Source organism: Hylobates moloch, unplaced genomic scaffold (genome assembly GCF_009828535.3).
Source record: "Hylobates moloch isolate HMO894 unplaced genomic scaffold, HMol_V3 SCAFFOLD_6, whole genome shotgun sequence".
NCBI classification, from domain to species: domain Eukaryota; kingdom Metazoa; phylum Chordata; class Mammalia; order Primates; family Hylobatidae; genus Hylobates; species Hylobates moloch.
The window spans coordinates 155,456,693-155,484,444 of record NW_026652281.1 but is presented as its reverse complement, the minus strand read 5'-3'; the positions used below and the strand labels follow the sequence as shown (position 1 = coordinate 155,484,444).

The following is a 27,752-nucleotide window of genomic DNA, read 5'->3' as shown; positions in this document are numbered from 1 at the left end:
GTTACTTATCTGTGTGATTTCTACTGAAAGCACTGAAGGATTAAAGACGGGGAAGGTGGCCGGGCGCGGTGGCTCACGCCTGTAATCTCAGCACTTTGGGAGGCCGAGATGGGCGGACCACGAGGTCAGGAGTTTGAGACCAGCCTGGCCAACATAGTGAAACCCCATCTCTACTAAAAATACAAAAAATTAGCTGGGCATGGTGGTAGGTGCTTGTAGTCCCAGCTACTCGGGAGGCTGAGGCAGGAGAATCACTTGAACCCAGGAGGTGGAGGTTGCAGTGAGCCGAGATCACACCATTGCACTCCAGCCTGGGTGACACTACAGGACTCTGTCTCAAAAAAAAAAAAAAAAAGAAGAAAAAAAAAAAAAGGTAAAGGAACTAAACCTGCAGGACTACTGTACCACTCAAACTTTTGAACACGGACATGGCCCTTGCCAGAGAATATCAATGGTGCCAGTGACCACTTCTTGACTCATTACTCAACATTTTTCTCACCACTGTCAGCATGAGTCTTTAAATAGTGGAGGGCCCAGATGCAGGAGAGGAAATGACCACTTCCAAATGCAAAAGCAGAAATTCAAAGCTGTCTGCTTTCCTATGAATATAGAATTAGTACCTCCAGAAACCTAGAGAAAGCAGGGGAAGGACCAGGATGCAGCAGTTTATCCTGGGAGTAGTAAATGTACTCTAACACAGTGGACACAGTGGACTGTCCAGCCGGGGGAAGAGAGTGGGTCAGAGCAATCTGAGAACTGGCTTTGGGGCTTTCACCTCTTATATCAATTGCACATAGAGAAATGGGCAGCAACAGATGGAGGTGATTGGGAATACTACAACTTAAGTGGGTGGATCATTGCACCTGAAGCTGAGCAAGTCCCTGACTGATGTGCAGAGTCACTAAGTACAGAACAATTGGAGGGTAAAGGCAGCATAGGCAAAGCCCCTCCTTCAGGTACCATCCCAGGGTCAGTCAAGCTGAAGCCCGCAGGAAATGCATAACTCAAGAATTTTGATCAAGTTGTGCCTTCTGGACAGAGATACCAAGTTCTGAAGGCTGGATTTGGGTGTGATATTCAACATCATGGACTGTGTCTGAGACCAGATCACCACACTCCCCATAGGGGCAGTGATAGGTGGCACCATGCAGACAGTTAGGAGTTGCTAAGTCAGAAGAGGGTCATTTGGGGCAAATAAATCATCTCACAGGGATTCTGCAGGGATGAAGCCAGTGGACACACAGACCAGAGAGATCTGACAATCGATGGTTTGAAGCAGAAGGTAGGAAATGTGATTTAAATAAGTGTGGGTGATGCACTTTCTCTATACTGGGTGTCGGTGGTGTGGGTGAGGAGAGGACTAAGGCTTCCATTAAAGCTGGCGACTCTCTTATGTAAGAGAATCTAGTAGAGTGAAATGCTTGTAGGCCATTTTACCTTTTTGTTCCTTTGCTTTTCAACTTTAATTTTTACAATTTCAGTTTCTCTAATAGTCAAAATATAATTTGATAAACCAATTTTAATGCTGTTAATGAAGCTCCATTTTGGTTCTGATACTTGGTAATTCAGACGAATCAAACAGTACTGCTATTTGAGGCAGTATTAAAGAATGAGGAGTGTTTGCCATTCTTATTCTTTTTTGAGACGGAGTCTCGCTCTGTCGCTCAGGCTGGAGTGCAGTGGCGTGATCTCAGCTCACTGCAACCTCTGCCTCCCAGGTTCAGGCCATTCTCCTGCTTCAGCCTCCCGAGTAGCTGGGACTACAGGCACCCGCCACCACGCCCGGCTAATTTTTTATATTTTTAGTAGAGATGAGGTTTCACCGTGTTAGCCAGGATGATCTTGATCTCCTGACCTCGTGATCCGCCCACCTCGGCCTCCTAAAGTGCTGGGATTACAGGCGTGAGCCACCGTGCCCGGCCGAGTGTTTGCCATTCTTAAATGCCCAAACCCCATGACACTGTGAAACCTGACCCTCAGTAAATAAAGTAACTATCTTGATGTAAGCTTTCATAGTTATTCTCTAGAATGGATTATCTTACATTCAATAATTAATCTGCCCAGTCTCAAAGGTCTTCCATACAAACTGCATTCATATCATATCAATATGATGTCGCTGATGCTGAATGAGGTTTGCAGTCTGGTTAAAAGCTTTCCCACATTTATTACATTTATAGGGTTTCTCTCCTGTGTGAATCCTCTGATGTTGAGTCAGGTGGGTGCTTCGGATAAAGCCTTTCCCACAGATTTTACATTTGTAAGGTTTTTCTCTAGTATGAATTCTCTTATGTTGGGTAAGGGCTGAATGGTCACTGAAGGCTTTTTCACATATGTTACATGTATAAGGTTTTTCCCCAGTATGAATTCTCTGATGTTGGGCTAGTGCTGATTGGTCCCTAAAGGCTTTCTCACACAAGCCACATCTGTAAGGTTTCTCTCCAGTGTGAATTTTCCGATGTCGTGCAAAGGATGAATTATCCCTGAAAGCTTTCCCACATTCATTACATTTATAAGGTTTCTCTCCAGTATGAATTCTCTGATGTTCAGTAAGGGAAGAGTTCACCCTGAAGGCCTTCCCGCATTCATTACATTCAAAGGGTTTCTCTCCAGTGTGAATTCTCTGATGCTGAAGAAAACTTGTACTCTGATTAAAGGCTTTTCCACATTCATTACATTTATAGGGTTTCTCTCCACTGTGGATATTCTGGTGTTTGGTAAGATGTGCCCTGCACACAAAGGCTTTTTCACAAATGTTACATTTAAAAGGTTTCTCTCCAGTATGTATTCTATGATGATGGGCAAGGTGTATATTTCGGATAAAAGCTTTTCCACATAAGTTGCATTCAAAAGGCTTCTCTCCGGTATGAATTTTCTGATGGTATGTGAGTGAGGAGCTCACTGAGAAGGCCTTGCCACATTCCTTACATTCATAGGGTTTCTCGCCAGTGTGAATTCTTTGGTGATGGATAAGGTGCGTACTCTGGTGAAAGGCTTTCCCACATTCTCTACATTCATATCTTTTCTCCTTAATATGAATTTTCTGATTTGTGTTTTTTTCAGTATGAATTTTCTGATGCTTATTAAGAGTTGAACTCTTAGAGAAGACTTTTCCACACTCACTGCACTCAAAGGCATTTTTGCTAGGTTGAAATCCCAGACTCTGAGCACTGTGAAGAGATGAGCTCATAGTGCTCCCAGATTCATCACATTCCTGTGATGGGGTGTTGGGGTGAGTGAGTACCACTCGCTGCAAACTGATCTCCTGGCCTCCACATTGCCAGTCCAGCAGGCTAGCACACTTCCAGTGACTACTGCGACTGAATCTTTCCTTTATTGTCCATTGATCCAATTCTTCTTCAGGAATCTCTGCCTTGAGAGTAGATTTCTTACTGGCAGGCATAGTCATCCAGTCTGAAAGACATTAAAAATAAAAATGTCCATTTTACCCTAGTAAAACCTTTGGATGGGGCAAGATGATGAGCCTCTTCATAATGCTAACAGAAAGATTTCAAGTTTGAAGATTTTCTGAAGTAACAACAAGAAAGGACAGAAAAGAGGGGTGAACAGGGGACTACAGCAGGGGTTGATCTCATGGATAATGTATGAGGCAGGAGAGCTTGGAAGTCACAGGCAGCTGGGTGTGGTGGCTCACGCCTGTAATCCCAACACTTTGGGAGGCCGAGGCGGGTGGATCACGAGGTCAGGAGATCGAGACCATCCTGGCTAACACGGTGAAACCCCATCTCTACTAAAAACACAAAAAATTAGCTGGGTGCTGTGGTGGGCAGATGTAGTCCCAGCTACACAGGAGGCTGAGGCAGGAGAATGGTGTGAACCCAGGAGGCGGAGCTTGCGGTGAGCCGAGATCATGCCACTGCACTCCAATCCGGGTGACAGAGCAAGACTCTGTCTCAAAAAAAAAAAAAGAAGTCACAGGCCTGGGTTAGAACTGAGTACAACACATATTTTCTTTGTGATAATAGAGAAGTTATCTGATTTTCTAAGCCTCAAAAAAAAAAAAAAGAAAAACCTGATAAAGACCACATGATGCTAACAGACAAGAAGACAAGTACCCTGTCTATTCAAATGAGATGATTTTTAAAACAACCCAGATGTGGCCTTAAGAAACCACTGAAAATAGCAGTCAACACTTGGTAGGAAAAAACCTTGACTCTGGAGTAAATACTGAAATCAAGATATAGGCTCATTTGAGCATTCAGATGAATAATAAAAAGCTAGGCTGCTGTAAAGGCTGTGTGAAATACTCATATCTACTAAAAAAATAAGCACCTCCTATTGCTTGTGAGGAAGCAATGTCTCCAAACCCATATGAATAATGTGACACCCATGGGAGGGAAATGTGCCATGAGATATTTTGTGGCAAAGTTATCTCAGGATAAACGCTGCAGCTGCAAGCACTGCTGGCAAGTATTCTCAGGGTAAACAGGAGAGGGGATAAAATGTAAAACTAAGGACTAGATTCCAAACACAGACGATGTAAAATTCGCCAGAAATCCCATCAAGAACAAGCCATCCTTATTACCTCCTTTTCCCACTTGCTCCAGAAAATCTTCTACAAAAAGGCACTCCTGGTATCATTTTAGAATCAAAGAAACAAACCTCTTTACTCATTAGGAAAAGAAAGGTAAACAGGCACATTTCAAGACTAAAATCCTGCTGGGCTCGGAATAATATATCCTTGTTCAAAAACAAAGAATGGTCAAAGTTAAACATCGCTATTGCCAAATGTCAAAATGTTAAGGACTGACTTCCACTTCTGGCCCAAATAGAGTAGCCTGTGGCAGACTAACATTTCTGCAGAAAACAACTAGAAAATCTGAATTGAAAAAAGTTATCTGCCTGAAGGCATCAGATGTCACCCAGGCAGACTTTATAGTCTAATATTTGGGAGAGAATGAACATATAGAGAGGTGATCCCAATACTCAGTGGCTTGTTACTCAAACATTTTATTGAATTCTTAAGCTTTATGGGCAAAAGATTAACGTTAAGAAGAAATCCAGAATTTTCTAGTCTTTTAGTACAACAGAACCACCTTCCAAGGAGAGGTCATAATAAACATGTGAAGCTCTCAGCTGGGATTCCTGCAGGGCTACAAAACTAGTAGTACAGGCAAATGAGCAGTTGACATAGCTTTACAAATATTGTGACCAACCTCCAGCTATTACAGGCCTTGGCTGGACTAAGATGGTTTGCTTGCACTCTAGCTGCTACCAGGGAAGTTAAATCTTCTCTGGAAGAACAACATCTAGAGCCTCTGCTCTCCTTCACACATAGTGTCAGGGATGCAATAAAAAAAGGCCAGCTGTGCTAAGAAATTGAATGAAGAGGGAAAAACAGACAATAGAAAAAGAACCGTAGAACACAGATACCAGAGTTATCAGATGTGAATCTTAAAATAACTGTGATTAATATGTTCAAGGAAACAGGAATGAGAATTACAACAAAGAATTGGAACCGAATAATCAAATGGAAATTCTAGAACTGAGAAATACAATAACCGAAATTATGAATTCAATAGTCTTTTTTTTTTTTTATTTTTTATTTTTTTGAGACGGAGTCTTGCTCTGTCGCCCAGGCTGGAGTGCAGTGGTGCAATCTCGGCTCACTGCAAGCACCGCCTCCCGGGTTCATGCCATTCTCCTGCCTCAGCCTCTCCGAGTAGCTGGGATTACAGGCGTGCCACCACGCCCGGCTAATTTTTTGTATTTTTAGTAGAGACGGGGTTTCACCATGGTCTCGATCTCCTGACCTTGTGATCCGCCCGCCTCGGCCTCCCAAAGTGCTGGTATTACAAGCGTGAGCCACCGCGCCTGGCCGAATTCAATAGAGTCTTTAACAAGATATCAAACATAGCAGAAGAGAGGAATAGTGAGCTACAAAAATACATAAGCAGAAAATATCCATAGTAAAACATGGCTAAAAAAACTAAACATTATTTAAAAACAAAAAGGTTGAAAAATGAACTCTGAGAAGGGCTATAAACTCCAAGGTAATTAGAAAGAAAACTCCCCTGGGCACCTCACCCAGGCACCTCACCCAGGCACCTCACCCTGGGCACCTCACCCTGGGCACCTCACCCGGGCACCTCACCCTGGGCACCTCACCCAGGCACCTCACCCTGGGCACCTCACCCAGGCACCTCACCCAGGCACCTCACCCAGGCACCTCACCCAGGCACCTCACCTAGGCACTACTGAAAACTGAAGATTACCTTGAAAGTTGCTTGAAAAAAAAAATGATACACTACCTTCGAAAAAGCAAAACTAAGACTGGCAGTGTCTTAACGAAAACAATGGAACCCAGAAGACAATGAAGTAACATCTGAAGTGTTGAAAGAACCAAACTGTCAAGCTAGAATTCAACACACAGAGAAAATATCTCTAAAAATTAAACATGAATTAGATACTTCCATACAAATAAAAACAGAGATGGTGTCACCAGCAGATCTACATTAGAAGAAACACAGATGTCTTCCAGGCAGAAGAAAAATAATTCTAGGTGGAAATATGAAAATGTAAGAAGGCATGAAAAGCAATGGAAAAGTTAAATATGTGGATAAATAAAAATACAATTGATTATATGAGACAATAATTATAATGTCTTAATGGACTGCAAATATATGTGGAATTAAAATACATAGCAAAAATAAAGGTAGAAGGAAGAAAATGCTGTTAATTTTTTTTTTTTTTTTTTTGGAGACAGAGTCTCGCTCTGTTGCCCAGGCTGGAGTGCAGTGGTGATCTCAGCTCACCGCAACCTCTGCCTCCCGGATTCAAGTGATTCTCCTGCCTCAGCCTCCTGAGTAGCTGGGACCACAGGCGCACGCTGCCATGCCCGGCTAAATTTTTTTTGTATTTTAGTAGATACAGGGTTTCACTGTGTTGCCCAGGCTGGTTGCGAACTCCTGAGCTCAGGCAATCCACCCACCTTGGCCTCCCAAAGTGCTGGGATTACAGGCGTGAGCCACCATGCCTGGCCAAAAATGCTGTTAATTTTTAAGACCGTACCACTGTCTGGGAATTATTAAAAGTAAAAGTTTATTTTGGACAGTAAGAAGCTGGTTTCATTTATTAGCATTAACAACAAAGGACTAAGTAAAGAAAGTTAATTAACAAGCTAATACAGAGTGAAAATGGCACAATAAAAGTATTTAATCCAATAGAAGGAAGGAAAAAAGGACAAGGAATTTAAAGCAAGTAAGTGAAATATAAAGTAAATAATAGGATAGTAGATATGAAATCCCATACATAGTAACTTACCTAAGTTATTTTTAAAAACTAAGATTGTGGCCCAGGTGTGGTGGCTCTTGACTGTAATCCTAGCACTTTGGGAGGCTAAGGTGGGCAGATCACGAGGTCAAGAGATCAAGACCATCCTGGCCAACGTGGTGAAACCCTGTCTCTACTAAAAATACAAAAATTAGCTGGGTGTGGTGGCGGGCACCTGTAATCCCAGCTACTCGGGAGGCTGAGTCAGAAGAATCGCTTGAACCCAGGAGGCGGAGATTGCAGTGAACTGAGATCATGCCACTGCACTCCAGCCTGGCGACAGAGTGAGACTCCATCTCAAAAAAAAAAAAAAAAAAGATTGTGAGACTCTGGATAAACAAATAAACATAATTGAGTATCATTTAGAAAAGAAATACCAAAAATGTAGACACTGAAATAATAAAAGAATTAAAAAGGATATACCATACAAAAGAAAGGCACTAATCCATACTAATATCAGACAAATCACAGAGTATTTGAGAAAATAGACTTTAAGGTATTTTACATAGACAAAAGCATCAATTCTCCAGGAACATACAACAAATTTTCATTTGTATGCACACAACATAACTTTAAAAATGTATAAAGTAAAAATAGAATAAAAAGGAAAAATAGATAAATCAATAATCATAGTGAAAAATGTTCATATGGCACCCTCAATGACTCAGAAATCAAACCATTAAGAAAGGGAATGGGCTGGCCAGGTGTGATGGCTCATGCCCATAATCCCAGAACTTTGGGAGGCCAAGGCAGGTGGATCACCTGAGGTCAGGAGTTTGCGACCAGCCTGACCAAGGTGAAACCCCGTCTCTACTGAAAATACAAAATTAGCCGAGCGTGGTGGCACATGCCTGTAATCACAACTACTCGGGAGGCTGAGGCAGGAGAATCGCTTGAACCCGGGAGGTGGAAGTTGCAGTGAGCCAAGATTGTTCCATTGCACTCCAGCAACAAGAGCAAAACTACATTTCAAAAAAAAAAGAAAAAGAAAAGGAATGGGCTGGACATAGTGGCTCATGCTTGTAATCCCAGTGCTTTGGGAGGCCAAGGCAGGAGGACCGCTTGAGTCTAGGAGTCCAAGACCTGCCTGGGCAATATGGTGAAACCTCATCTCTACAAAAAATTTTAAAAATCAGCCAGGCATTGTGACATGTTCCTGTAGTCCCAGCTACTCAGGAGGCTGAGGTGGGAGGATCGCCATGAACCCAGGAGTTCAAGGTTGCCGTGAACTATGATCACACCACTGCACTCCAGCCTGGGCAACAGAGCAAGAACTTGTCTCAAAAAAAAAAAAAAAAAAAAAGAAAGAAAGACAATAAAAGAAAAGAAACAAAAACAAAAACAAAAAGAAAAGAAAAGAAAAAAAGGGGCCAGGCACGGTGGCTCATGCCTGTAATCCCAGCACTTTGGGAGGCCAAGGAGGGCGGATCACGAGGTCAGGAGATCGAGACCATCCTGACTAACATGGTGAAACCCCGTCTCTACTAAAAATACAAAAAATTAAGTGTGGTGGTGGGCGCCTGTAGTCCCAGCTACTCGGGAGGCTGAGGCAGCAGAATGGCGTGAACCCAGGAGGTGGAGCTTGCAGTGAGCTGAGATTGCGCCACTGCACTCCAGCCTGGGCGACAGAGCAAGACTTCATCTCAAAAAAAAAAAAAAAAAAAAAAAGGAAATGATCTCAACAACTCAATAAACATTTGACCTCAAATTCTCAATTGTACCCCATTAATCTACACTTTCAGCCCAATTATTATCAAAATTCTAGCAGGAATTTTGTGAAAATTGAATAGTCAATTCTAAAATTCTAAAAGAAAAGGACAAAACTGGAGAATTTACATCAGCAAGTGTAAGGCTTATTACAATGCCAGAGTAAATAAAGCAATGTCGTGTTGGCACAAGATTAGATAGAAAGAATTAAAGAGAATAGAGTCCAGAAACAAATCTGTACACAAAGAGACCAATGGAACAGATTATAGAACCCAGAATCAACCCACGTACATGCAGTCACCTCATATATGACAAAGGTGACAGTGCAGTACAATGGGGGAAAAGACCGTCTTTTCAGCAAATGATCCTGGGTCAACTGGATACCCCTATAGAAAATAATGAGTAATCAATCTTCCATATGGACTGTAGACCTAAGTATTTAAGACAAAATACTAGAGCTACTAAAGGAAAACACAGATCTTCATGGGCTTAAGATGTCCTAAATAGAACACAACAAGCGTTAACCATAAGCAGAAAAAGAAAAAAAAAAGACCTCTGATGAATTCAGGTATCTCAAAATTCAGAATTTCTATTTATCAGATGACATCATTATCCAGAGTGGGAAACAATATTTGCATATATATGACAGGATTCTGCATTTCAAATATACAGCCCTATGAGCCAGTAACAAAAGATCAGACAACAAAATAGAAAGTGGGGCAAAGATGTATAGATACTTTAAAAAAGAGGGTACTGAAATTCTAAAAGTAAGAAGATCAACTTCAGTTATAACCATACATCCTCTAGAATGGTAGAAAACATTTTTTAACTATAATACTAAGTGTATAAGAGTTGATATGGAAACCCTGCATTTCGCTGGTAGGAGTATAAATTAGTATAACCACTTCGGAAAACTATTTGGCTATGTCTGTTAAAGTTTGCATATGCATAATCATAGTACTCCTAGCTATTTAATCAAGGAAAATGCATACCTATGTTTTCTAAAAGTTGTACAAGAAATGTTCATAATGGTACTATTCGTAACGAAAATAAACCAGATGTCTAGCAACAGTAAAATGTACAAATAATGACACGTTTATATGGCGAAACATTATACAGCAATGAGAATGAACCAACTATTGTTCCAAGTGACAACAAGGAGGAATCTCAGACATACTGTTGAAAGCAAGAAGCCAGACACGAAAGAGTACATACTGTATGATTTAAAGTTTAAAAACAGGCAAAACAAATCTATTGCCAGAGTAGTTGTTCCTTTACAACAAAAGAAACTGCAAGGGTACTGGGTGGTTACAAGGGGTGCTGGTAGTGTTATATTTCTTGATATGAGTGCTGACTACACAGATATATTTAAACAGTAAAAATTCACTGAGTTGGACATTTATGTACACTTATACTATGCACTTTTAGTATAAAGATGTATACGGAAAACAGTTTCTGTATAAACTTCAAAAAAGTTTGCTTTAAAAAATCTAGGAGATGGCTTTCAAAAATAATCAATAAAAACACCAATTTCTAGCTTTCTTTTCTATCAGCTATTGGATACCAACATCTATTAAAACCTTTTATTGATTGGGATTAAAAATGCATCATCCACATATGAGAATACATGACAAAATATTTTTTGAGGGTAATTATTTGACTTTTTAAATATTTGATATTACATGATAACACTCATCTTCAAAAAAACTTTACCAAGAGAGGAGTCACATGCATCCTGGTTTGACCACACTGAAAATTGAGGTGTGAATTAATCCAGTTCAGTAAGACTGGTCTTACTGGCAGTGATTTAGCCTGCACTACGAAAGAGCACTCTGGTGTAAGCAACTCAGGCACACTCACTGGGTCCCAGGTCACCTCAGGGTAGGCTAAACTAAGGAGCCATACCCCTACCTGCATTGGAGGTCAGGAGATTGAGACCATCCTGGCCAATACGGTGAAACCCCATCTCTACTAAAAATACAAAAAATTAGCTGGGCTTGGTGGCGGGCGCCTGTAGTCCCAGCTACTCGGGAGGCTGAGGCAGGAGAATGGCCTAAACCTGGGAGGTGGAGCTTGCAGTGAGCCGAGACCGTGCCGCTGCACTCCAGCCTGGGCGACTGAACGAGACTTTGTCTCAAAAAAAAAAGAGATGGTTTTAAAATCCTTAATGTAGGGTTTGAAGTGGCATGCAAGTTCCAAGCCTCCTATATAATGTAGTCAAGAGGTCACACCCAGGGAGGGACCAAACGCTAGACCAATTCACTCCTCAATCACCTGAAGTTTCAAGAATTGGTCCCATCAATTTCATCAAGTTAGGATGAATAAAACAAGAAAGACTGGACCAGGCGCAGTGGCTCACGCCTGTAATCCCAGCACTTTGGGAGGCCGAGGCAGGCGAATCACGAGGTCAAGAGATCGAGACCATCCTGGCCAACATGAGGCAGGAGAATGGTGTGAACCCAGGAGGCGGAGCTTGCAGTGAGCCGAGATTGTGCCACTGCACTCTAGCCTGGGCGACAGAGCGAAACTCCGTCTCAAACAAAAATAAATAAATAAAATACAGACTGGTTTAAGGTCAGTTTACCCTGCCCGTAGGTGCCCAGATCCTCTTCCCAACTCAAGGGAACTGGGGAATTTGCCCTTTCTCAACGTGGCAAAAGACTGGAAGATTTTTTTTTCTTTTCAGGAGAGCAAAACAAAGTTGCTCTGAACTGAAGATGCCTGGGGCTGGAGAACTGTGAGGAAGACTGAAGCCCCACTTACCCAGAACTTCCAAAAAGGACGTTAGTCTTCCCACTGTCTAACTGGGTAGGCAATGAGGGATTACTAGCTAGCTGAGGAAAGCTTGTCACAAGAAAGAAATACCAAAATCATCAAACAGAAAACTAGAGAAAACAGACCCAATGATGGGAGAAGAAAATGTCTTTGAAAATCATTATCTTTAAATGTAAGATATTTTAACTGTAAAACAGGAATAAGAGCTTATTTTTGAAAAAGGCAATATTTAGAGAAACAAGAGTTGTTGGAAATTAAAAATGATTAGAGAATTCAAAAACAAAATAGAGAGTTCCTTTTGTAAACAATTAGAAAACCAGAAAAAAGTATGAAATGACTGTTTTGAGGTAAATGACAAATGGTGGTGGAGGACAGTGGTCCCTGAGAGAAGGGAAACAAGCCAGGTTAAGACCTATGGATCCCCCAGTTTAGTCCCTGGAGGCAGACTCCAGGTCATGGCACAGGAGCAAAACAGAGCCCAGGGGTCTCAATAAATTGAGGGGACAGAGATCAGGGTTTGGGAAGGCCGTGGCTGCAATCTGTGAGCCACCAAAGAGAAGAAAGCCACAGAAACTGAATTTGCAGTTTAAAACTGTGCCACAAGTCTTCTGCTCCTGGCACAGAAGACTTCACTGGTTCTGTCAAATATTCAATAAAGAAATAACAGCATTTTGACACAAATTTTCCCGGAAAACAGAAGGAGAAATTTCCCAGTTCATTTTGTGAGACTAACGTTACTGTGAGACCAGAGACAGAGATATTACAAGGAAAGGAAACTATAGACTAACATCACTCGTGAATATCAATGCAAACTCTTTAACAAAATGTTCACAAATTCAATTCAGCAATACTTAAAAAGGATAGTAAGTCAAGACTAAGTTGTGTTTATCCCAGTAATACAACTTTGACTTGGTCCTTAAAAACCAATGTAATTCATTTTATCAACCACAGCATCATCGTAAGGTTTGAGAAAAACATTTGACAAAAATTTAGTATCTATTTGTGATAAAACTTTCACATCAAACCAGAAATAGGCGTAAACTTCCTCAACCTAATAAAGAGCATCTACAAAAAGCCTACTGCTAACATCATACTAATGGTGAAAGGCTGAATGCTTTCCCACTAAGATAGGGAAGAAGGCAAGGCCACCCCACTATAGCTGCTACTCAACTTTGTGCGGGAGGTCCTAACCAGTGCAATAAGAAGCAACTAGATAGATCCCATATACATGGCTGTGGGAATACAGAATGGAATGCTTGCTTTGAAAATAGTTTCACAGTTTATTACAGAGTCAAACACACACTTAGTGTACAATCAACAATCCTACTCCTAGGCAATTACCCTAATGAGAACATATGCCCACAAAAAAACATGTAAACTATCCACAAAAACTTACACAAGTATGTTCATGGTGGCTCTAGCCCAAAACTGAAAGCAACTCAAATCCTCACTAGTGATGAATGGATGAGCAAACCGTGGTACATCCATACAGTGGGAGGCTACTCAGCAATGGCAAGGAACTGCTGACATGTGAAACAACAGAGTTGAACGTCAAAGACATCATGCCAGTGAAGAAGCCAGGCAGAAAGAGCACGCGCTGGGCAACTCCATTCACGTGAAATCCCGGAGATGGGCACTCGCAGTGGCAGCAAGAAGGTTAGTCGCTGCCAGGGGCTGTGGGCAGGGGAGGGAATTAACGGCCAAGGAGTAAGACAGAACTTTGGGAGATAAGAAAAATGGTATTTTCCTTGATTCGGTGATGGCTACAAATTGTATAAATTTGTCAAAACTGATCAAATTTTACACTTCAAATTGGTGAATTTTATTCCATGTAATTGTAATTTGATGAAGCTGAGTAAGAATTATTTTAAAAATCTCAGTAGAAGAGTTGGAAGACAAAGTCGTGGAAACTTGTCAAAAAGCACATACACAAAAGTGCATAAAAGATGAGAATTTTGATAATAAGAAAATGAGAAGACCAGTCTAGGGTGTCCATTATTAGTATCAAGTATTCCACAAAGAGAAAAAGAAAAAAACTGAAGGCGGAAATCAAACAATCATAGAGAAAATGTCCTAGAGCCAATGGGCAGGAATTTTATTTTACTTATTTATTTTTATTTTTTAAGACACAGTTTCACTCTGTTGCCCAGCTGTTGTCCAGCCTGGCACTCCAGCCAGGCTGAAGTGCAGTGGTGCAATCTCAGCTCACTGCAACCACTGCCTCCTGGGTTCAAGCGATTCTTGTGCCTCAGCCTTCCGAGTAGCTGAGATTACAGGCTCCCGCCACCACACCCGGCTAATTTTTGTATTTTTAATAGAGATGGGGTTTTGCCACGTCAGCCAGGCTGGTCTCGAACTCCTGACTTCAAGTGATTCACCTGCCTCGGCCTCCCAAAGTGCTGGAATTACAGATGTGAGCCAACATGCCTAGTTGGGCAGGAATTTTAGACGGAAAGTTTCACTAAATGCTCAGCCAAAGGCTCACCAATGCTCGGTGGATAAAAATAGAACCACAGTAGGGAACATCACTGGGAAATTTAAGATCACTGGAGTAAATGAGAAAATCTTGCAAGTTTTCAGAGAGGAAAAACAGGTTACAAATGATGAAGAAACAGAGTGACTTTGGATTTCTTAACAGCAGCCTGAGGTCCAGAAAACAATGAAGTAATGTCAAATTTCTGAAGGAAAATGATTTCCAGTGCTCAATTCTATCCAGTCGAATGATCCATAAAGTGTCAGGGGGTAAAAAAGACATCTACAGACAGGCTAGGGTAGAAAATATGTACTTCCTTGCATTCTTCCTGGGGAAGCTACAAACAGATGTATGCCACCAAAAGGAGACAGCAAACCACAAAAGAAGACAGGAGACACAGTGAACAGCATAGTGAACGGCCAAGGATAGAAGGGGATTCTCAGGATGCCAGCTGGGCACCAGATGCAGAAGGCTAAGCCTTCTAGAATGGAGGTCAGAAGGCTCTAGAAAAGATGAAGACAATGAGAGAAGTAATGAGATCAAATTAATGATCAATATAAGCTAAACTAAGAACCAATGAACTCTAGGAATACATTGCTTAGGAAAGCAGAAGTGGTCATAATTTCCAACACAGCTCAGTTATGACTAGTGTTTAAGAACGTAAACACTGACTATTGACCAAGTCAAAGCTACACTACAACTGGGAGGACAGCGAATGGAAATCCAACAAGCAGGAGTCATTGAAGGGGCAGGGGCTGAGTTTAAGCCTCACTTTGTATAGAAAGAATTCAATACATAATGTCTAAAACTGAAAAGTCGAGAGGTAGCAACACAAACATGTCACTTGGAGAAATGGAAGCAAATATATCAAATAAAGCTAAAAGAAGAAGGAGTGGCTACTTCTAGAGAGGGGAAAATGGGGACGTGGGGGGAAGAGCTACCACTGTTCACTACAAGCCTCATACAGTTTCATTAAATGCCTGTATTACTTCAGTTAAAAATAAATGCTTAAAATAAAGAAAAGGGGGAAAAAACATAATAAACTCCAAAAAAGTTGAAGGAAACAGTGAAGAACAAAAATTAATAAAATAAAAACAGAAAGGATCAGCAAAGTCACATGTTTATTCATTTAAAAGTCTAATAAAAGACAAACTTTTGACAACATTTACACAGAAAAAAAAGAAAAAGGTAAATATTATTAGAAATTAACTTATTCAACAAATACATACTGAGACCTAGTATTGCCGAAGACACAAGGGCAAACAAGACAAAGTCCTTCCCTCCTGGATCAAAAGGTAGAAAAGATGATTTAAACAGGACACCGAAAGCACTAAGAATAAAGACCATAAAGACAAAAACTGATATATTTTACTTCATCAGATAAGAACTTCTGTTCATAAAGAGAGAGACACGGTAGGCTATAGACTGGAGAAGATAACGGACATTCATACGAACTGATAAAGTAGAGATTCCTAAATACAGACAGAGCTCCTATGAATGAATACAAAAAGAAATTCATAGAAAAATAGGCAAAGAATAGAAGTGTCTAAGTCATAGAAAGTAAATGATCAATAAATATATGAAAAGATGTTCAACCTCACTAGTAATGAAGGAAACATAAATAAAAACCACAAGATACCATTTCTCAGGAATAAGACTAACAGAATTTTTAAAAACTCTGATAGTTTCAAATTTGGGCAGGGATGTTAAGTAACAGGAATTTGCATCAACTGTTGGTATAATTTGGAAGAACTAATTTGATGATCTGGGAATATCTAGTAAAGTTGAAGGAGCATATACCCTTAAATCCAGTACCTCTACATCTATGAATACACGCAAAGAAACTCCCAAACAAGGTCCATGTATACAAGGAAACATATACAAGAATATTCAGGTCAGCATTATCCATAATAGTAAAAAGTCTGGAAACAACTTACACAGCCAGCAGCAGGAGACTGGATAAAGTAAGGTATATCACTGAAGGAAAAGTGCAATTTCAGAAATGACCTAGAGCTACGTGCCTCAACACGGATCTGAAAAAAGCCAGTTGTAGAAAGGTTTTTACAGTAAAGTAACTATATATTAAGTTTTAAAGCATGTAACGGCAAGCAAATATTGCTTAGATCTATAGATGTATGTGGCAAACCCACAAAGAGAAGCACAGGAGATGCTGGTGTAAAATTCAAGCTAGTAGCTCTCTTTGTTGTAAGAGAAAGAAAACACAAAGAGAGGCACAGTGGACTTCAAAAGTGCTGCAGCGCTCCAGTATCCAAGCTGGATGGTGAGCCACGGGCCTTTCTTCCTTATCGTTCTTTAAACTGTTCAAAAATACTACGTATTATTTTGTGTATACATGATGTACAATATTCAAAATAAATTTATTTTATAGTGAAACAAAGAAATGGTAATGGTGTCTGTAGAAATTACATTTAAGGGCAATAAATAAGAAACAGTTGTTTAAGGCCGGGTGCAGTGGCTCATGCCTGTAATCCCAGCACTTTGGGAGGCCGAGGTGGGCGGATCACAAGTTCAGGAGATCAAGAGCATCTTGGCCAACATGGTGAAACCCCATCTCTCCTAAAAATACAAAAATTAGCCGGGTGTGGTGGCGGGCGCCAGTAGTCCCAGCTATTCTGGAGGCTGAGGCAGGAAAATCGCTTGAACCCGGTAGGCAGAGGTTGTAGTGAGCCGAGATCACACCACTGCACTCCAGCCTGGGCAACAAGAGCGAAACTCTGTCTCAAAAAAAAAAAAAAAAAAGAGAAAGAAATGGTTCTTTAAAATAAATTCCAAGCAAATTTAAGAGAAAAAAGTTCAGATAAAATTGGAAATAAGAGGACACAATATACAATATTAAAATAATAGATAATACATAGTTGTAATCTAATACATTTTATAACTCAAAAAAGATAAAGCTAAAGAATAAAATGTACAATTGATGTAGCGAAAATAAACCTCAACAGATTAATAAATAAGGAAGAAATTATAAAAGGTATTAGCAACTCCTCAATTAAGGAATCAGTTTACGTTTGGTGAGTGAACAATTTATACGTAATTAAAACTATTTTGGAGAAGGGAAGAAAGTGCAACATTTGAAGGGTCGGGCAAGTCTCCTGCTGGCTTCATGCCAACCCTGACTTGCCTCCTAATAGCAGCATTACATCAGTCCCAATTAATTCAGCAGTTGAGGCTCCATTTTCTGTGAAGTGGAGTCAGTCATCCTTGCCTCACAGGTTGCAAGGATGAAAAGGGGCAGCTAACACAAATCCCCCCAAATCTCTCAGCACGGTGCTGACCCACCGGTGCTCAAATGTCAGCTTTCTCCCCTTCCCCTAGCTCATGGCACAGAGAATAGAAAAACTAAGAAGGAAAGCTATTTACCAAGGACTTTTTCTTATTATGATTAAAAATAAATGTCAGCCAGGTACGGTGGCTCACACCTGTAATCCCAGAACTTTGGGAGGCTGAGGCTGGCGGATCACTTGAGCCCAGGAGTTCAAGACCAGCCTGGGCAACATAGTGAGACCTTGTCTCCACACACAAAAAAACTGTGCATTCTAAACCATGACTAATTAGTGCAACAATGGAAAATTACTAGATCCAATTCCTTGAAAACCTATTATCATGGCTCTCTATGGTCTTTGATGTCTTAGCCAGTCATTAAGAAATGAAACAGAGGCCGGGCGTGGTGGCTTATGCCTGCAATCCCAGCACTTTGGGAGGCTGAGGTGGGCAGATCACGAGGTCAAGAGATCAAGACCATCCTGGCCAACATGGTAAAACCCCATCTCTACTAAAAATACAAAAATTAGCTGGGCATGTTGGTGCACACCTGTAATCTCAGCTACTTGGGAGGCTGAGGCAAAAGAATCGCTTGAACCCGGGAGGCGGAGATTGCAGTGAACCGAGATTGTGCCACTGCACTCCAGCCTGGTGACAGAATGAGACTCCATCTCAAAAAACAACAACAAAAAAACAAAAACAAACAAAAGAAATGAAACAGAAATAAGAGAAAAAAACTAAAAATGAATCCAACAAATATTTTGAGAATGAATATGAATTAGGAAGTAACTATGAATTAGGAACTGACAAGTGACAATACTAGCTATTTGAAAACGACTAGCACTTCATTACGGCAGAAATTCCCAGTGGACAAAAAACAAAATAGGAGATCTATTTTTTAAAAATACAGCTTTATTAGGAGGCTGAGGCAGGAGGATTGAAGTCCAGAGTTTGAGATCAGCCTGGGCAAAATACTAAAAAAAAAAGACCAGGCACAGTGGCTCACGCCTGTAATCCCAGCACTTTGGGAGGCTGACGGGGGCGGATCACCAGAGGTCACGAGTTTGAGAACAGCCTGGCCAACATGACAAAACCTCATCTCTAGTAAAAATACAAAAAATTAGCTAGGCGAGGTGGCAGGCGCCTGTAATCCCAGCTACTTGGGAGGCAGAGGCAGGAGAATCGCTTGAACTCGGGAGAACGGAGGTTGCAGTTAGCTGAGACTGCACCACTGCACTCCAGCCTGGGTGACGAGTGAGACTCCAACTCAAATAAAATAAAAAGTAAAAAATAAATAAAAATTAGCCAGGCAGTGGCAAGCAGCTATAGTCTCAGCCATTTAGGAGCCTGAGGCAAGATAATCACTTGAGCCCAGGAGGTTCAAGGTTGCAGTGAGCCGTGATTACACCACTGCACTCCAGCCTGGGTAACAGAAGGAGATTGTGTCTCCAAAAAAAAAATTTGTGTACATATAATTTATATAAATTATACACTATGTAAATTTATTATTTATTTTTAAATATAAATTATATAAATTCATGGAATAATTTATATAAAGTATATATGAAAATTTACATAAATTATATCTACATATAAAATTTTAATAGGAAATGGGAAAGCTATAGAACTTTCTTGAGACATAAATTAAGTCTTCTTTGACGTCTGACTGGCTAACTGCTAATCACCCTTCACAAACCAGCCTCGGTGCCGCATCTCCACGAAACTCAGAAATCACGCCTGCGGGAACAGAGTGTGAGGAGGGGCCCAGATGCACTGTACTGTGGTTGGCTGTACCTTCATGTCATCATCCACACCTGACTATGAAATCTCTGTAGGCACAAAAGTCCTCTTCACCTCCATACTCCTCTCTCAAGGGTGCAATGAAGAATTAAGACTCCATGAATCATGAATGAATGGATGATTGAATGATTTAGGTAAAAACAGTGATGCCAAGGTGGTAGAACTATGGATGAATTTCTTTTAATTGCCTCCATTTTTGTTATAAGACTATTTGTATAATACAGAATAAAATATTTAAAATGCTTTAGTTTGGTAATGGAATATACAATTCACAGACTATTCAGAATATTATTGGATATATTAAAAATTTTTTGTTGACAACTGAGTTTTAGAGTTAAGATATTTAATTTCTAGCCAGGTGAGGTGGCTCATGCCTGTAATCCCAGCACTCTGGGAGGCTGAGGCGGGTGGATCACTTAAGATCAGGAGTTCGAGACCATGCTGGCCAACATGGTGAAACCCTGTCTCTACTAGAAATACAAAAATTAGCCAGGCGCGGTGGCACACGCCTGTAGTCCCAGCTACTCGGGAAGCTGAGGTAGGAGAATCGCTCGAACCCAAGAGGCGGAGGTGGCAGTGAGCTGAGGCTGCGCCACTGCAGTCCAGCCTGGGCGACACAGCGAGGCTCCATCTCAAAAAAAAAAAAAGATTTTTAACTTCCATAACAAATTGGGTTCTAGATATTCCAGGTACACAGTTATTTATTGTAGGATATAAATTCCTGCCTACTGCACTGGGTTACTGTGAAAAATCTGTAAGAAAAGGTTTATAAAAATACTTCACAGCCTGCAAAATGCTAGCTGATAGTGAAACGCTACAGTGCTTGGATAAGGCACTAAGCTCTCTAGAATACTGGGGATTAAGGGAGAAAAACACACCACTGCCCGTAAGCCACCAGATACAATGAGCTTCTCAAGACAAGTAACCATCACCAAACTGTCATGTCTTTTGTATCCCCAGGCAACAAGTCTGTGCCACTTACTAGGTGCCAAGCACTGTGCTAGGTGTGAGCAACACAGCAAAATATACAATATACCTGGTCCCCATGACACTTGCAGTCAAAGACGATGGCCAGCAAAACGTAGAAGATAAATAACCCACGTGGACAAACACATATGGAGGTAGCTGAAGAAAACTGCAATGTGTAGCTAGAGGAGAGACCTAGTAGGCACATGATACCTGGGGCTCTTAAGACCAGAAGCCGCCATGCTGTGGCTCCTCATGACAGAAGGGCAGGCAGAGACTGCACTGTCAGATGCTGAACAGGACACCCATGAATGGGGGTGTGGGGAGAACTGCCCAGATGAAGTTGAGTCTTTTCTAGACCAGAGACTCTACTAATCTATGCCAAACAGGCAGAGAAGAAAAATCATTGTGGGGAGGGTCCAGGCCTGCTACATGTTGGCAGTGCCAGCTGGAACAAATGTAGCAACAAGGTATTCAGGTGAACGAATGTGAAACAGGCTCTTTCTCAATCCTCAGGCTGGTGCATTTGCCAGCCTCCCTGCCTTCCCTAGGGAGCCTTCCCTATGGAGCCTTCCCTACCCAGCAGGGCTCCTCCCGGTGTCTCCCACACACATGATTCTTACCCAGACAGAAGCCTCCAGGGGTGTCCTCGGGCATCCACACTTCCCTTTTTTCTAGCTGGGAAAACATATCTGGTTTGGGTCCTAAGAGTCCTGTTTTTAAGGGGAGACAAAAATGAACCACATCTGTTTATACAAGAGATAAAAATCACCGCAAAGACAAAGCCTGGTCCTCAGAGCTTGCTGGAAAATGGGACTTGATAGGAAAGCCCCGGGTCAGGTGTGTTCCCAGCGGGAGGAGATGACGACTCAGGCCTGACACAATCTGTTCCCGTGTTCCTCTCCTTGCCAGAAAGAAAGCATTTGACCCTAGTCACTTTTGAGGCATCCGCAGTGGACTCCAAAAGAGGCCTGTGCCCAGGACACCAAGGACAGGTAAGTATTAATGGCACCCTTGAAGACAGCGTCCTCAATTGGTCCAACCGACTCTTCTATATGGTGTCAATGTAAGGGTCCCAAAGAGATCCCCAAAAGTGAAGAGACACCTTGCAGGGGTCCCACTTACCCAGTGAGACCAGGTTGCTGTAGTTCTCCAGCATCACGTCCCTGTACAGGGCCCTCTGGGCTGGGCTCAGCTGCCCCCACTCTTCCTGGGTGAAGAGTACAGCCACATCCTTGAAGGTCACCGATTCCTGCAACAGCAAATTCATTCTCCTTGACCAGGGGCTACCCCTGCACATGGTTCCCTGGAAAAGAGACTGGCAGCCCCTAGAAGCTTGTGGAGATTTACAGGACTGCTGACACACAGGGAGCTGGCGTTCTGTGACAAGTTAATCACTCTTCAGGGTCTCCTAGGGGCCTAGCCTTGGACTAGACATTGCTCTCCACTCTGAAGAAACATATATGGTGGCGAAGATAGGCTTCCTCAGCACTGGGACTTCCAACTTGCCATTCCTCTAGCCCAGAACATCCTCTCCATCTCCCTCAAACCGCCTAGCCCTGCCTCTCTCCTCACCCCAGGGGACCAAATCCTACGCAGGTCTCAGCACAGACACCGCTCGCTCAACACCGCTCGCTCAGCGCAGCCTTCCCTGATGGCTCCTACAGTCGCCTACGAGGGCCCATCAAGACACTGTCCCATTTTATTGTGATGTTTGGTTTGCTTTCAGTCTCCCCCGCTGGACTGTTAACTCCAAGATGTGGACTGTCTGTCTCTACATCTCTTGGCCTTCCCCGCATCTGGTACACGGCCCATGTACTCGACACCTATCTGTGGCTGCCCAGCAACTCCTGCTTTCTTCAGGGTGTACCTCCCCACCCTCAATACACACACACACACCCATAGCCACACCCCCCACACACAGAGACACACACACAAGCACACACAGACACACACATACACCTATATACAAACACATACAGACCCATACCCACACCCCCCCAGAGACACACACACACAAGCACACACACCCATACCCTTCCACATACACACAAACACACACCCATACCCACACCCCCCACACACAGAGACACACACCCCACAACATTCACATACACACACAAGCATACACACACCCATATCCATACCCCTCACAAACAAACATAAACTCACACACAGAAGCACACACAGACACAGAGACACACACACACAACCCATATCTATACAAACACACATAAACACAAACATACACAGACAAGACACACACCACACAAGTGCACATGCACATACACACAACACATACCCATACCCTCCACATACAAATACACACACAGAGACACACACACAAACACACAGAGACACATACACACAAACTCACAAAGACACAGCCCTACACATCCCCCCACAGACCCTCAACACACACACGACACACACGCACACATGCAAGCACACACACACACCCGAACACACACACCCGAACACACCCACACACAAATACCCCCACACACACCCTGTGACACACACCCTCAACACACACACACATGCACACGTGTGCACATGTGCATACACACACATGGGTCCCGTGGAACCGGTCATTCTGCACAATAGGAAACTTGTTCCTTCTGATTAGAACTAGTCCCTTTCTTAGAAACTCTGAGATGGGGTCACAGAGGAAAGTCTCTCTGTCCTGACACACAGGTGTAGCCGAAACCTAACCTAGCATGTACAATCCAGTAGCTGTTACAGCTCTTGTCTTCCCAGTTGGCTGAGAAGTTAAGGGAGCTGGTGTTCGCTGAGAAAGAAGAGGTAAGCAGAAGCCCAGAGAAGGAACCAAAGGTCCAAGAGAAAGGACTCTCAGGTTATTGTAGACCCCACTTCCATAGTCAACATCCAGCTGTGTCTTTGCCTTTGCATTTGGGGGAACACCTCCATATCTTTCCAGTAAGTGCCTGCTTCTGCCTGAGGCAGTCTGAATTAGGTTTCCGTTACCTGCACCCAGAGACTTGGCCCATGGCAGGCAGTCAAGGAACACTTGGATGGAAGCCATGAACCGGTTTGTCAGGGACCATTGATCATTCACTTTGTATTTGTAGCCCAGATCATAATTCCTGGCACATTTTACAGCCCTAACCTATGTCTGCTGAACAGCAACCAAATCAAGGCAGCCTATAAACACAAGATAAATTGTATGACACCGACAGTGAGTTTGAGGAAAAGGTTAGGGAAGGAAAATATCACAGCAGACTGGCACTGTGGGTGGAGACAGGTTTTGCAGAAAAAGTGGTGTATGAGAAGGGTCCTAAGTGACAAGTCAGAAGCCAAGAGGAGGAGGGGAACAGCCGGTGAGCCGTGCAATGTTGAACATGGCGCTCCCACCTAGCTGGTCATCCTTTCCAGTGATTCCTGCCACACATTCCAGTCCTTGGGGAGGTTTAAATGTGAAGGAATTAGAACAATTTAACCAAATGTATCAGAATGTATATGCCCAAATGAATGCTGTCTCCTTCAAAGCACAGTCCATATTCTTTTTTATTTTTATTTTTTGAGATGGAGTCTCGCTCTGTTGCCCAGGCTGGAGTGCAGTGGCGCGATCTTGGCTCACTGCAAGTTCCTCCTCCCGGGTTCATGCCATTCTCCTGCCTCAGCCTCCCGAGTAGCTGGGACTACAAGCGCCCATCACCACACCTGGATAATAGTTTTTTGTATTTTTAGTAGAGACGGGGTTTCACCGTGTTAGCCAGGATGGTCTCGATCTCCTGACCTTGTGATCCGCCCACCTTGGCCTCCCAAAGTGCTGGGATTACAGGCATGAGCCACCGTGTCTGGCCCGTATTCTTATTCTAAAGATGCTAGGACTGCTCAAAATGTTTTAGGAATTTATAGGACTTTCTGGAAGCACAGTCTTTTGAATAATTTCGTTGGTAAAAAAGCCAAATGTCATAAAAGAAAAAGAGTCTAGTAAATCACACCTCCTCAAAAAAGTGTTCCCACAATGCCCTTCTTTGAGCTCTGTGTGAGATACTGCCGATATAGTTTGGATGTATGTCCCTTCCAAATCTCCTGTTGAAATGTGACCTCCAATGTTGGAGGTGCGGCCTGGTGGGAGGCGCTGGAATATGGGGGTAGATCCCCCGTGAATGGCTTAGTGCCGTCCTCGTGGTGATGAGTGAATTCTCGCTCAGTTGTTTAAAAGTCTAGGACCTCCCACTTCTCTCTCCAGCTCCCTCTCTCACCGTGTGATGCACCTGCTCCCCCTTCACCTTCTGCCATGATTGGAAGCTTTTAAAGGCCTCATCAGAAGTAGATGCTGACACCATGCTTCCTGTACAGCCTACAGAACTGTGGGCCAATTAAACTTCTTATCAATTACCCAGCCTCAGATATTTATTTAGAGCAATGCAAAAAGGGACTAATACATGCTTTTACCACTTCAGATCCCTAATCTTACTTGCTAGTGAAAAGAGTACAGGTTTTGATTTCACAGGGACCTGGGTTCCAGTCCCAGCTGTGACATTTATGTGACCTTTAGCAAGTTATACAGCTCCAACACCCACCAGGATGAGCCGGATGTGGAGTGGGGTCGGGCGGGGGTGGGGGTGTGGGGAGTTGGTTGGGGAGAGGCAACTGAGGTCAGTGTCTGGGTGGGACTGGATTGGGAGAAAAGCTCCCGGTCTGAGGAAGGAAACATGCCACACTCTTCAAATCCAGAAAGCAATTTAGGGGGAAGAAACCCCCACTCACCTGGACCATGGTTGGCAGGTGGCTGACAGCCATTCTTTCTTCTCCGATGAGTCCTCTTAGGGACAGGAAAAGTGTATGGAGGCAGGTGTGGAGCTTCACACCCACAGGACTCCTCAGGCTAGAAGGGTCCACACACCTGCTATTAGGACAGGACTGGGTCAAAAGCTCTCATACAGCAGTCCAGAGCGAGGCAGTGAGCATTCACATCCTGGGAGGCCTCCAGTACCCCAAGCAGTGAGTGTTTTGGTTCCTGTTTGCTCCCCATTCCCTCTCCTGCTTCAGAGGATACTATACATGGACTTTTCCTTGCAGAAAGCCTGCTCCAGGCCCAGTTCTCACGCCTTCCACCAACCCTCTGGTCTTTCCCTTCAGCTTCCTTCTGTTTAAAGGTCGTCTGCCCCAAAGGTTCCTAAGTAGTGGATTAAGACCTGCCACCTCCTAACTTTTATTTTTTTAGTCAGGCTGGTCTCGAACTCCTGACCTCAGGTGATCGGCTCGCCTCGGCCTCCCAAAGTGCTGGGATTACAGGCGTGAGCCGCCGCACCCGGCCGATAATTATCTCTTTAACAAGTTACTCAGCTCCAGAACCCACCAGGATGTACCCGAAAAGGTGGGAGCGCTGGGGAGAGGCAACTGAGGGCAGTGTCTGGGTTCGATTGGATTGGAAGACCGCTCCGCTCTCCCTCTGCGGCTTTGGAATAGCTGCCTTATCTGGGAGTGACAGGAGAAGAGGAAAAGGAGGGTAGTCTTCTTCCTCCTCAAAAAGGAGGCTAAGAAGGCTGGCTCTTCACTGTCGAAGCCTTTCAGGCAAACCCTTCTCTGGCCTCAGGGTTCTCACTCTCTGGGGCCCAGTTTGGGTGGCCTGGAGTCACGAGTGGGCAGAAGCGGCGTTTGTGTGAGTCGGGCGGGAGGGGAGAGGGAAGGGTTAGGAACCCTAATCGCACACAACCCCGTCCCGCCCCTGCCGCTTCGCCAGGTCCCTCGGGGGCTGCGGCAGGGGCTGCGCAGCGGCTGCCTCCGGCCTTGGCGAGTTCCTGGCGCAGGACTCGGAACCACGCCAGGCGTGTATCTATCGCCTGAGCGGAAACCCTGGGCTTCTCGGAGTCCGCTCCAAGACACACGCCAGAGGTCCTGGCTCCATCTCCTCCACAGGCACTCACAGACTCGACCCTAAGCCCAGGATGACCACCCCTGGCCGTCCTCCCTCTCTCTGTTTGGGATCAAATCTCAGACATACATTCCGGGAAGTTTGGGGCATTCGATCCGCGTCCTCCAGAATGGACCACAACCCGCACCTCCTCGGCTTTGCCTCCGCCCTTCTCCCCAGACGACCTCACGACCGCTCCTGCTCTCCCTCTGCGGCTTTGACCACCGTGCCTGGTCACCCCCGTGTCGCTCTTCGAGGAGCCTCTGCCGGCGGCGAGAGATCGCAAGCGCCACATCGCAGTCAGAACACAATGAGCTGGAGTCTGCAGCCGGGAGCTGAACTGCGCTTGTGCGTTGCCCTGGGAACCCTTGGGCCGAATTCCCACAAGTCTCAGGGCTGCTGCAGTTCCGCCTGCCAGACTCCACTTCCCAGAGGGACAATCGGCGGAGACAGTGCTGCCTTGCGCCTGCGGGAACAGGGCCCCGCCCCCGGCGCTTGAGGCGCGGAAACTACCTTTCCCAGAGACCCCTCCACGCCGACCTCAGCGCGCGCATCACAACTTACAGAATCGGTTCCGTTCCGTTCGCTTTAGAACTAGGTCTCTGCCTTGCACTAAGGCGCAGGAAGATGCAGACCAGCGAAAAGTTGAAGATGGGGCAAGGGAGGTTAGTCCAGGGGAGCGACGCCCGATCGCTGACGAGAGAGGATCGGGAGGGTCCGGAAGACGGAGTAGGAGGCGACAGGGCTCGTATCCTGACTGGGACCGCGCTGAAAAGGCCTGGAAGGCAACAGAAGTGCGCTTTGGCCTGGCGAGCGCCCGACACTTCCAGCCTGGCCCTGAGGGCGGGCCAGTGTGTGCTGGGGTGGACACGCCACAGCCGTTAACGCGTATGCGGTGCGGGAGGACAAGGATGTCGGGCAGGGATGTCCTGCTTGGCACCTCAGGACAGAGCCCATGGTGGCTGGCGGTCCCTGGAATGTTCGGGACGCAGAACACTTCGTGCTTGGGAACTTCTCAGAGGTGGGGACGAGGGAGAGGAAGGCGCCTGGATGCCAGGAAGTCTCCATCTTGGACAGCTGGGTGGTATTTAAGAAGGTGGTATTTATTTTTGTCGACCATATTTTGCAGAGACTGGCAAGGATGAGATGATGCCTAAGAATATCCAACTGGAGATACTTAGTTGCTTTTGAATAGGTAATTTGCATGGAGCTCAGGAAGGAAAGATGAGAGGGTTTTCACTTTGTTGGTGGTTAAAAAAAATCACGAATGTGACCTGTCACATATGGAATTGTTGGGCACGTTTTAGGAAGCAGTGTCAGTGACTACAGCATTCTCTTTGGAGTTTTATTGAAGATTTCATTCTATAGACACTTTGGGGCACTTATGTGTCAAGTGCTTGACAAGGCCAGGGTCAGCCGCTGTGCAGCCCTTGTAGCAGTTCCCAGGGACCCGGCAAAGCACCAGAGGGAGAGGATGTTGTGTGAGTTATCGCTGGTAACCCTTCTCTCTCCCCTCCCTCGTGACTCCAGGTCACTCAAACTGGGCTCGAGAGAGTAAGAACCCCGAGTCCA

The 27,752-nt window shown here is 44.0% G+C and overlaps 1 protein-coding gene across 2 annotated transcripts; it reads right to left on the bottom strand.

Annotated features, from left to right (window-relative positions):
- Positions 1-397: 397 nt before the first annotated feature.
- Positions 398-27,017, bottom strand: ZNF454 (zinc finger protein 454). 2 transcript variants are annotated; one of them, XM_032158846.2, is made up of 6 exons: positions 26,745-27,017; positions 26,271-26,547; positions 25,034-25,172; positions 21,419-21,545; positions 20,917-21,006; positions 398-3,411 (listed from the first exon to the last, which is right to left on the bottom strand). In XM_032158846.2, the coding sequence occupies exons 3-6, from the start codon at positions 25,064-25,066 to the stop codon at positions 2,093-2,095; spliced, it is 1,569 nt and encodes a 522-aa protein (XP_032014737.1). In that variant the 5' UTR covers positions 25,067-25,172; positions 26,271-26,547; positions 26,745-27,017; the 3' UTR covers positions 398-2,092. The 2 variants fall into 2 exon arrangements, with proteins under 2 accessions (XP_032014737.1, XP_032014736.1); XM_032158845.2 differs by lacking the exons at positions 25,034-25,172; positions 26,271-26,547; positions 26,745-27,017 and having other exon boundaries at positions 21,419-21,758.
- Between the last annotated feature and the right edge of the window lie 735 nt (positions 27,018-27,752).

Excerpts from the sequence above, each read along its gene's own strand:
- ZNF454 (XM_032158845.2), bottom strand. The coding sequence starts at position 21,593 with ATGTGCAGGGGTAGCCCCTGGTCAAGGAGAATGAATTTGCTGTTGCAG. Across the intron at positions 21,007-21,418 it reads CAGCAACCTGGTCTCACTGG|GACTCTTAGGACCCAAACCA; the intron begins GTAAGTGGGACC and ends CCTTAAAAACAG. Across the intron at positions 3,412-20,916 it reads CCCTGGAGGCTTCTGTCTGG|ACTGGATGACTATGCCTGCC; the intron begins GTAAGAATCATG and ends AATGTCTTTCAG.